Source organism: Sebastes fasciatus, chromosome 16, assembly GCF_043250625.1.
Source record: "Sebastes fasciatus isolate fSebFas1 chromosome 16, fSebFas1.pri, whole genome shotgun sequence".
Taxonomy (NCBI): domain Eukaryota; kingdom Metazoa; phylum Chordata; class Actinopteri; order Perciformes; family Sebastidae; genus Sebastes; species Sebastes fasciatus.
The window spans coordinates 1,450,641-1,461,582 of NC_133810.1; the positions used below are offsets into that span (position 1 = coordinate 1,450,641).

General features: G+C 38.8%; 3 protein-coding genes across 6 annotated transcripts in view; 1 reads left to right on the forward strand and 2 right to left on the reverse strand.

Moving 5' to 3' along the window:
* LOC141753168 (rap1 GTPase-activating protein 2-like) overlaps positions 1-10,942 on the forward strand; it is a 467,886-nt gene that overhangs the window by 26,356 nt on the left and 430,588 nt on the right. The window lies entirely within an intron of this gene.
* LOC141752422 (odorant receptor 131-2-like) lies at positions 2,246-3,208 on the reverse strand. Its single transcript, XM_074610386.1, has one exon. The coding sequence runs from the start codon at positions 3,206-3,208 to the stop codon at positions 2,246-2,248; it is 963 nt and encodes a 320-aa protein (XP_074466487.1).
* Positions 5,917-9,041, reverse strand: LOC141752424 (odorant receptor 131-2-like). The gene is made up of 2 exons (XM_074610387.1): positions 9,027-9,041; positions 5,917-6,624 (listed from the first exon to the last, which is right to left on the reverse strand). Exons 1-2 carry the CDS (start codon positions 9,039-9,041, stop codon positions 5,917-5,919), a joined length of 723 nt encoding a protein of 240 aa, XP_074466488.1.

Below are 10,942 nucleotides of genomic sequence, written 5' to 3' on the forward strand. Positions count from 1 at the left end.
TAGCTAACAGTCCAACATGGAAGGAATTTGAATGGAAGGTGCAAACGCTGCATTTTAGCACTCCATCTATCACTTCAAAATATAGTAATACATCTGAACTATGTTGGAGGGGTTGTGGATTGCTCGGGGACTTCACACATATAATAATAATAATCATAATAATAATAATAATAATAAATTGGACTTATATAGCGCATTTCAAGAAACCCAAGGACGCTTTACAAAGAGGGCACACAAAATCATACTAATAAATAACACAGAGGAAAAACTGTAGCTAAGTAATTAAAAGAGTGATATATAGGAAGAGTCAGCTGATATCATAGACCTTGATGAACAGGTGGTGCTTGAGGTGTTTTTTGAAAGTGTCCAGGGATGAAGCATTTCTTATTTCAGCACATATATTTTTGGGATTGTCCAAAGCTCTTGGCTTTCTGGAAGAACATTCAAAAGGAAATTAAACAGGTGTTGGGTATTAATTTTACTTTAGATCCAGCACTTTTCATATTGGGTCTACTTCTTGGTAATTTGACGGATAGATGTGTAATTCATTTACTGTTAATGATGGTGATGACAAAAAGAAAAAAAAATTGCACAGGGTGCATTGCTTCTGTGTACTGCCTGTCGACCCGTTTCCAATCGGACTTGAAGCTGCTGTTGGAACTTACTCACATTGTTCTATCCTATCTAGATCCTTGCTTGTGTTGTACAAACTGTCAAATGTACGTCGCTTTGGACAAAAGCGTCTGCTAAATGAAATTGTAGAATTATATAAATATTTTGTCGAGCTTCACAAAGGCTTAAATTATGACAAAATGACCTGGCGACAGCAAGAGAGGAGAAGGAGAGATGCTGGCTGAGAAGTCGCTGACTGAGTTTTCTCTGAGCAGCAAATCGCTAAAAGGGTGTGAAATGTCTGGGGCTATTCATAAAACATTCCGGGCTACAGCCTTGGGCCTGAAGGGCCTGTCTTTTTTTGGCGCGTACTTTCTCTGTGCCTCCCTTGCGTTTTATTTTATTCATTTTGGCACTCTTTTTTTGCAGGTGCGCTGTTTAATAGGTGTGGGTGATACCACAAACTTTGTTTTTGATCCGATATCAAGTAATACAGGGCAGGAATCGCCAATATCGATATCAATATCGATACCAATATCGATACCGATACCGATACGATACTTTCTATAATTAAAATCTGTTTATGCACTTTCATATTGCTTTCCACTGTTAAATAACATTCTTGTAGATTCCTAATTTTTGTGTATCATGTAAATGCAGGAATGTAAATGTACAGAGTCCTAGTAAATTATCAAACTTGAGATTTTACAGAAAAAGATGAATTGAAATCTGTAAATCTTGAAATAACAAGAGGCACTGTTTGTCCAGAAATTAAAAATGTGATTCTTGTCACCACAGATTTATAGCATGAACTTTGTTCTTACTCTAATATTTTTGCGTAAGACACAGCACATAGGCAATATCCACATTATTTTTATTTAACTTAACAGAAGTATATATGTATATACAGTAGGTCATAAATATCATCATAAAGTGCTGCAAATCCCACTTGAATGTTTTAAAGATAAATTCTTTTCACTTCACATTAAAATAAAAAATAAATATTTTTTTTTTATAATTAAAGAATACATTCACATTTTTTCAAAGTCTGTCTTGAAACAATACCCATATGCCTATATCTACATTGAAATATTTTTTTGCTGTAATTATTCCTTTCATCCGTACAGGCCCTGAAGAAATCCCTTCCTAATGTGATTCCAATAGAAGAGATGGAAGACAAAATCAGAAGTGCTCAATCTGTGCAAAAAAATCATTCCAAAGTTCAACCAAAGTTGTTATCAGGCTCCAGCAGTTTGAGTTAACTAAATCAAGTGTGTATTTTTTTCCCCAGACAGTGTTTTCTTGCAGAGCTGCAGTGGAGGGATAGTAACTCAAAGAGGGAATTTTGTTCAAACAAGTCCCTGACATGGAAGGTATCCACTTTGTTTCAATAACCCAGACTACTGATGCCTCATATTAGCTTCAGCTAAACTTTAGAATGCATTTTTGACAGAACAAAGACTGTAGATTTTGTCCCCCATCTCACACATTGGAATAGGAGTAGGGAGGGATGTCTTTTGAACCATTTCTATTTTGAACAAGAAAAACAATTCCTGTGACCAAAAACAGTTTGATGTAAATATGGACATACATTGTTTTAAGATAGACTTCACAAATATTCATTCTGTGTATTCTAGAGTGAGAGCCCAGTCTTGGCTGGGATGACTGAGAATTTCAGTCGACAGCATAGATGGAATATGAGGATGGGTCTGATGGTCTGGTCTCTGATGCCATAGATAAGAGCACTCAGACATCTGGGAAAGATGACAATACACACATAAATAACAATCTGAATGCGCACCAAGACTATCCTGTTTAGGACCTTTGAGAGTGCTATAAGCAAGGGGTTGTATATAGTTGAAGAGAGACTGAGGCCCAGCTGCACCAGATGAAGCAGCAGTGTATTACGAGCTTTCTGGGCTGAAGCTTTGTCTGTGGAGGCTGACCTGGCTGCTATCATCACACCAATATAGGTGGAAGTGACTGCCATGCCAGCTGATACAAACAGAGAGTAAGTGTACGCTTTGTCATAATCATCAGACATTGGGCCAAGCAGCATGTTTTCTTTGGCGCAAAAATATTTCATCTGCAGGCTCTCCAGGTCGTCAAATGGGAAATCTAACAGTAAAATAACTCGTGTGAAGACATTAAGTGAAGTGAAAGCCCAAACCACAATGATAGCCACTGCTGTGTTTCTGATGGTGATGATGGTAGCGTGCCTCAGTGGGTAGCACACAGCCACATATCTCTCCAGAGACATCAGCACCAGTGTGAGAGGGGAGATCTCAAATGTGAGATCAGAGAGCATGTTGAAAACACCACAAACAGGATATGTCAGCCGTATTCTACATGCAGCTATTAAGTACAGTAACTGGCTCAGTGCCAGCTGTATAGTGTCTGCAAAAAGGAGGTTGAATAGAAGAATGTAACGGGAGGTCTCACGAAACACTAATTTACTCCTCAAAGTGAATAACATGACCCCATTAATGAAGATAAACACACAGCATGGTACTGTGGTCAGAGTGATAAATAATACTCTTTCCAGTACCCCACGCCCAACAGTGATGTTGGTCTGAGATTGAATTAAATTTGACATCTTAGAGAAAACATTGAAGAGACATAAAATGTCTAAACTCTTGATGTAATTAGACAGAAACATGGACCCTTTTTCAGTTTGTATTCCTACAACAATGAAGATGAGTCATCTTTTGAGCAGAGAATGGCAATTAGTTCACATGCAAAATTCCAAATCATCTACATACTTTTATCAGGGTAGAAGCTTCTCTGAAGGGTTTGCCTTCCTTCACCTATTGTTTATGAGCTGTGTTGTTACATCACTTTTCTGAAGACAATCACATGCCAGCATTGTTAAAAAAAAAAAAGGTGATGTAATGTCTGTACCACCACCTCCTCAATCCCCTGATCCTCGTCATCGTACCCAACCCCTTTCACAAATGCACTGCAATCCTGAAAATCTTTTCTCCTGAAATTATACAGTATGGTTTAGACCTGCTCTATTTTCAAAGTGACTCGAGATAACTTAAGTTATGAATTGATGCTATATAAAATCAATTGAATTGAAAAAGATCAAATGACAATACCCGAAGGAGTTGTACTGTATATGAGAACGCAAATGTCAGAATCAGTTGAACCGGACATTCAAAATACTTTACCCTGCCAGCTCCCTAGTACAAAGTCTTTGTAATATCCGATTGTGCCCATGTGAGAATGGAGACGATCACTGTCCGGAGAATTCACGGCCAGCGAGTGGGCTTGTTGATGACGGTTCTATCATGTGGCTGGTGCGAAACCTGAAAATATAAACATCCGAGGGCAAAGAAGAAAAGTAATTTAAGCAAAAATGTCAACGAAAATGTGTAGCTGGAGAGACAACGAGATTCTTGGATTTCTGGACCGACACTGAAATCGTCCGACAAATTCAAGGAACAGCAAGAGACTCAGTTGTTTATTACCAAATTACGAACCGACTACGTGACTCTGGTCTAATCCACGCCATGTGGCGTCATCCGTATTCAAGTCTCTTGCTGCAATTGCCACCCCTAGCCTAAACCAAACCAAGTATTTCCTGTAGGTGAGAACACGTCTGACACAGACCATCTCCTTTTGTGTACAACATAGTTGTAGGGGCAAATCTGGACAACGTCTGTACCTGATTGTTTGGACATTTTCAGGAGTTTGTATAAGAAAATGGCTCATGATGCAGCAGCACCTACCCAGCTTGGAGTAGTTATTGGGAGCATGTCCGTGGACATTTTTTAGGGAAACACTAACTATTATTAACTCTTACCACTTAAGTTACATTCATATTAACAAAACAACAGGTGTTCATCTTAGAGAGCCTCTTCAATAATTCCTAACTCTATCAGTTTGCAAGGCACATGAGATCAACTACTGCACGTCAGTTTCTTCTAACGTAAACCACACAAAGGCCATGAGGTGTATTCCAGTTCTTCATATGTTAATGAAACATAACATCTTGAGAGTGTTAAGTCCAGTAATGTCGATATAGCCTAATATCACTAATCACAAATTGGCCTCAAGGGATTTTACAATCTGTACATCTTACGACACCCTCTGTTCTTTGACCCTCACTTCGGATAAGGAAAGTGCTCAAAGTGCTCAGTGTATCCAAACACTATGCTATCAATTATTGTTCATATAATAGTGTATTCTACAACTTGTAGGTGTATGTCACCTTCATTTTTATCGAGATTAATGGTTGGTGGAAGATATAATTGTTGTTTGTAATTAAATTGTAATGATCTTTATTTGGAGTGCTAGTTAATCAAGTGAAATACTACACAAGCTTTTCATTTGTTTTGTTTGAATGAGGGCAGTTAACACTCTTGTAGTTTCCTAATTTGTCTTTATTTATATACATATTTTATAATTTGAGTTTGTTAATGCAGAAATGTAAGTGAACAAAGTCATAGTAAATGATCAAATAAGAGATATTACAGAAAAAGATTAATTATTTTTGTTGCATAATAAATAGCACATGGGCAATATCCACATTATTTTTTCTTTACTTAACAGAAGTATTCATATACAGTAGGCCATAAATATCATCATCAATTGCTGCTTATCCCATTTTGAACATTTTAAAAATAAATTCCGTTCATTCCATATGCCATACTCAAATAAATAAGAAATACTTTTTTTTAATAATCAAAAGAATACATTCAAATTTTTTAAAGTCCGTCTTAAAACAATACTCATATGCCCATATGTACATTGAAATAGTTTTTGCTGTAGTTATTGCTTTCATCCGTACAGGCCCTGAAGAAATCCCTTCCTAATGTGATTCCAATGGAAGAGATGGAAGACAAAATCAGCAGTCCTCAATCTGTGCAAAAAAATCATTCCAAAATTCAACCAAAGTTGTTATCAGGCCTCAACAGTCTGAGTTAACTAAATCAAGTGGGTATTTGTTTCCCCACACAGTGTTTTCTTGCAGAGCTGCAGTGGAGGGATAGTAACTGAAAGAGGGAATTTTGTTCAAACAAGTCCCTGACATGGAAGGTATCCACTTTGTTTCAATAACCCAGACTACTGATGCCTCATATTAGCTTCAGCTAAACTTTAGAATGCATTTTTGACAGAACAAAGACTGTAGATTTTGTCTCCCATCTCACACATTGGAATAGGAGTAGGGAGGGATGTCTTTTGAACCATTTCTATTTTGAACAAGAAAAACAATTCCTGTGACCAAAAAGAGTTTTGATGTAAATATGGACAGGCATTGTTTTAAGATAGACTTCACAAATATTCATTCTGTGTATTCTACAGTGAGAGCCCAGTCTTGGCTGGGATGACTGAGACTTTCAGTCGACAGCATAGATGGAATATGAGGATGGGTCTGATGGTCTGGTCTCTGATGCCATAGATAAGAGCACTCAGACATCTGGGAAAGATAACAATACACACATAAATAACAATCTGAATGCGCACCAAGACTATCCTGTTTAGGACCTTTGAGAGTGCTATAAGCAAGGGGTTGTATATAGTTGAAGAGAGACTGAGGCCCAGCTGCACCAGATGCAGCAAGAGAGTGTTACGAGCCTTATGAGCTGAAGCTTTGTCTGTGGAGGCTGACCTGGCTGCTATCATCACACCAATATAGGTGGAAGTGACTGCCACTCCAGCTGATACAAACAGAGAGTAAGTGTATGCTTTTTCATAATCATCAGACAATGGGCCAAGTAGCATGTTTTCTTTGGCGCAAAAATATTTCATCTGCAGGCTCTCCATGTCTTCAAATGGAAAATCTAACAGTAAAAGAACTCGTGTGAGGATATTTAGTGAACTGAAGGCCCAAACCACAATGATAGCCACTGCTGTGTTTCTGATGGTGATGATGGTAGCGTGCCTCAGTGGGAAGCACACAGCCACATATCTCTCCAGAGACATCAGCACCAGTGTGAGAGGGGAGATCTCAAATGTAAGATAAGAGAGCATGCTGAGAACACCACACACAGGATATGACTCAGCCTTATTCTACATGCAGCTATTAGGTACAGTAACTGACTCAGTGCCAGCTGAACAGTATCTGCAAAAAGGAGGTTGAATAGAAGAATGTAACGGGAGGTCTCACAAAACACTAATTTACTCCTCAAGGTGAATAACATGACCCCATTAATGAAGATAAACACACAGCATGGTACTGTAGTCAGAGTGATAAATAACACTCTTTCCAGTACCCCCCGCCCAACAGGGATGTTGGTCTGAGATTGAATTGCATTTGACATCTTAGAGAAACATTGAAGAGACATAAAAATGTTTAACCTCTTGATATAATCAAACAGAAAAAAACAAATGAACCCTTTTTCAGTTTGTATTCCTACAACAATGAAGACATGTCATCTTTTCAGTAGAAAATGCCACTGAGTTCACATGCAAAGCTCCAAATCATCCACGTACTTTTATCAGGGTAGATGCTGGTCTGCAGGGTTTGCCTTACCTCACAAATTGTTTATGAGCTCTGTCGTTACATCATTTCCCTTGACACAATCCCATACATGCATCGTTAAAACATGTATTAATGGTTGATAGGATTTCAAATTGAAAGCACTTTCCTTAATTGATCATTGGTAACATTAACGATTGTTGGGGACGCAAATAATCTAGTCTAGTTATTAGACAATATTTAACATAATTATTAATATCACCAAAATTAATATTAATAGATTATCAATATATTTAAATAATAACGGGGCACCAAATTATGTTGGTACATGAGCTCAAAAGACATTGAAATGACTATCAAAAGGAATAAATAATTATCAAAATAATTATTAGTTATATTGAATAATATGATTTAATGTATATTAAATCATCCTGAGGCCACCACTCTTTGAAACAAAGAGAAATTGATATTAAATTCATGTCGCCTCATAAATAAGTCTCATAAAGTATACTAAACTATCAATTTGGAACTCTGATTAATAATTAAATTAAGAACTATAACCATAAATCACCATATCAATAGCTAGTAACAACTGAAGGATTTCGTAGTTCTTTTCATAGCAGCGGAGTGCATTATTGACTTTTATGCCACATTAAAGAGACCAGCATGTATATTCCACAAATATATATTTACAAGACAATAAAGGTTTAAAACACAATATTAATCCAACTAAATAACTAAACTAAGCATCTGTGTGTGCGTGCGTGCGTGCGTGCGTGCGTGCGTGCGTGCGCCTGTCTGTTTGTCTGTGTAAGAGACAAGGATAAGATGGCCCTCTGTCTCAAAATGGTGACTGAGGTTGCACAGACTACAAAACAATAGGGCAGACCATGTGAAACTACCAAAATGGCTGAATCAAAGATGGCCACCAGGACATCAAACACAATGGTCTCTTTGTCTTTCGGAGCATATGTGCTCAATTAGTACAAAGGGTTGTGTGATGTGGTAGTTTTAGTAGTTAGTGTGTATGTTTGTGTTTAAAACCAATTCACAGTTTATGTATGTGATCTTAATGTGTGTCGGACATGTGCCGGGTTAGAAAAGTTTGTTAGTGAGAAAGAGTGTCACCTAAACAATGATAAGGACATGTGTATGACTATTTCTGTGAGGTCATAATGTGGTGTCCTAAGCTAGTGTTTTGCACTAGTGATCTCATAACAAGATACTGCCAAGGAGTTGGTCCAAGTGTACTTGCGAATCTGGGCAGTGGTGTCTGAGTCCAATCAGAATTTAGAATTTTTGCTTTTGCTAACAAACTCAAGTTTGCCTATGTAACAGCAAAACAATAAAGCAAATTAAGGCCCCGTAAATAAGCATCTGTCTCACTGTTAGCTACGTGTTAGCTGGTACTGTGGGAAGATCACTCTGGAGCTCTTATGTTTAACTCACGGCTCAGGGCTGTAACACTTCAGGTAGCCAGAGCCAGAGAGGCACTCAGTGGCGCTATCGCTGCTTGATAGATTATGTCCATGTTCTGAACTGTGGTCAAAGATGTTGCGATCATCGTCAGACCGGTCTTTTGGCTGGTCACGCCAATTCTGAATTAGAATTTCTGAGTATGGCTTTCTAACACTTCTGTTGTGTGAGTGGCTATCTTGACGCAATTGGTGGACATGGCATTGACGCTCAGTGTCCTTATGCAGCCTTTCGTGACCCCCCTTCAACCTGTTGTGAGAGTGATCATTTTAGGTATCAGGAGATCTGCATGATGCTTCAGTGTTTGAGCTCGCAGGCTCAGTTGGTTTCCCCTTCTTTTTGGAACTGACTACAGTTTCCCAAACTATCTGTGTCATCTTCCTTATTTCGTACAGTGAGGGGTTACCTTGACGCGTCCTGAGTACAATGTTGGTGTGTACACATGGATGCAGGTTTTGCATAAACAAGGACTCGAAGATGGCGTTTTCTTCTAAGCCTGGTGCATTCTTACCTTGGAAGTATGCATACCTTAAACGTTTGTAGTAATCTAGCATTCTCACTACAAGAATGTTAATTTTGGAGGGCTGCAAACATCGCTGTGGTCACGTCAGCAGTAGAAGAGCATTCTTCTATTAGTGCTTGACGGAGCTCACTATAGTCATTTCTGACACTCAGAGGCTGTGACTCTATAAACTTGTGCACAGCTTTAGAGCTGGTTTTCCACGTAAGTTTAACTTTCTCTCTTTGGGTTGCATATGGCAAGTCGATTAGATTGTGATCTAATTCTCTAACATAGTCGTCAACATGATGATCACAGTTGTCTGGATCAAAATGTTCAATGCCCTTAGCCATTAACCCAAGAACTTCAAGGTGGAACACTGTGGTGTCCTTTCTAATGAAGGCGAGACTGGGCTAGCATTGCTATGGACATGTGTATCATGGCTACAGTTCTCTTTGGCTGGGAGGCAGGGGTTTCACAGCTGTCATCACTCTCGTGCCAGAGTGGAAAGGAGGCTGAACAAGCTGAACCTTCAGAGGGAGGAGCATGGATGAAAGTGTCATTTCTCAGTGGCTAAGAACATAAGGCAGGATATCTTCTTGAAGATATACTGCATGTATCCTCACTATCTGTATCAGAAAGATTAAAAGTCAGGTAGCACTTCAGTGTTTCTCTCAGTGGAGGTTGAGGAGCTGACTTCATTCCCAAGTACTTTGAGTCAGTTAGAAATCCTTAACTTCTGAGTGGAGAGGGAGTTAACCTCTCATCAAGTGAGAAGAGTGAATCTGAGTAGCCAGAATCACAATGGCTGATGACTGTGATGGAGACAGACATTCTAGTCTAAGCCCTAACAATTTCTCTGTGTGAGCAAAGATCTGACTCTGACTAATGCAGGTTTCCTAAGTAACACATCATTTTCTTATTAGCTCTCTGAACTTCATGGAGGAGACAAGCAATCTACCTAGGAATCTACCTCCTTTTCCAGGGCTGCTTTACTCTGAATGGCAAGGCTTGTTTGCCTGTGAAAGATCAGTAGCAAGCATTTCAACAATGGGTCTTTGGATGCGGTCTGCGCATCATACCTGTCAGTGAGTAGCGATTCTAATTCCTTCCTGCACTCACTGAAACTCAGCATGTTGATGAGTTCAGGGCAGCCAGGGTTTAGTTTCTGTACTAAGGAGGAAATAAAAAGCTCTACACAGGGGTTCTCCACTGTTGTGCCAGGAATGGAGGGTGAAATTCTACAGGTTGTCTATTACAGAAACAATGTTGTTGTTTATGGTGTTGCGTTAGCGGACACCTTGTTGTGGTGCTTGGGTGGAACACTAGCCTAACAAATAATGTGCTGGCCTATACTATAGGAAGTAGCTTCCTGTGGAAGACGGGTGACTATGGCACCAACTAGTGGCTCTAGTGGGCATAACATATTAGGGCCAGTTAAAGTAAATGCAGGTTTACAAAATAAGTTTGCTTACAAACTTTTAATATGCACTAACTGAAATGCAAGGCCGTAACAAAAATATACAAATCTTATAACACAGGGCTTGTAGCACACTGTGGCTCTATCTCAGGTTCTATTTAACACACACAGGCTGGAATGCATGGCAGTAACAGCCAGATACAAGCTCTTTATGTTACACAGGGCCGGTGACACGCTGTGGTGTATCTTAATTAATGGAAAATTCAAATTAAAAGGAAATTGTGACAGATTGTGGCTAGATTGCATTGAATACCTGGTATTCAAATGCTGAACCAAAAATCTTTCAAGTTCTACAGAGAAGGTTAACTTGAATTAGCAGCAATAGCAATTTCTTAAAGTAACACTATGAGGGTTTAAAGTGTTAATAATAATCACAATCTCTCAAATTGATATTCGCAACACAATGTACTTGTTATTAGTACAGCTGGATGTCTACTCCTGTGGAAGA

Coding starts and splice junctions, on each gene's coding strand:
- LOC141752422 (XM_074610386.1), bottom strand. CDS start 3,208: ATGTCAAATTTAATTCAATCTCAGACCAACATCACTGTTGGGCGTGGG.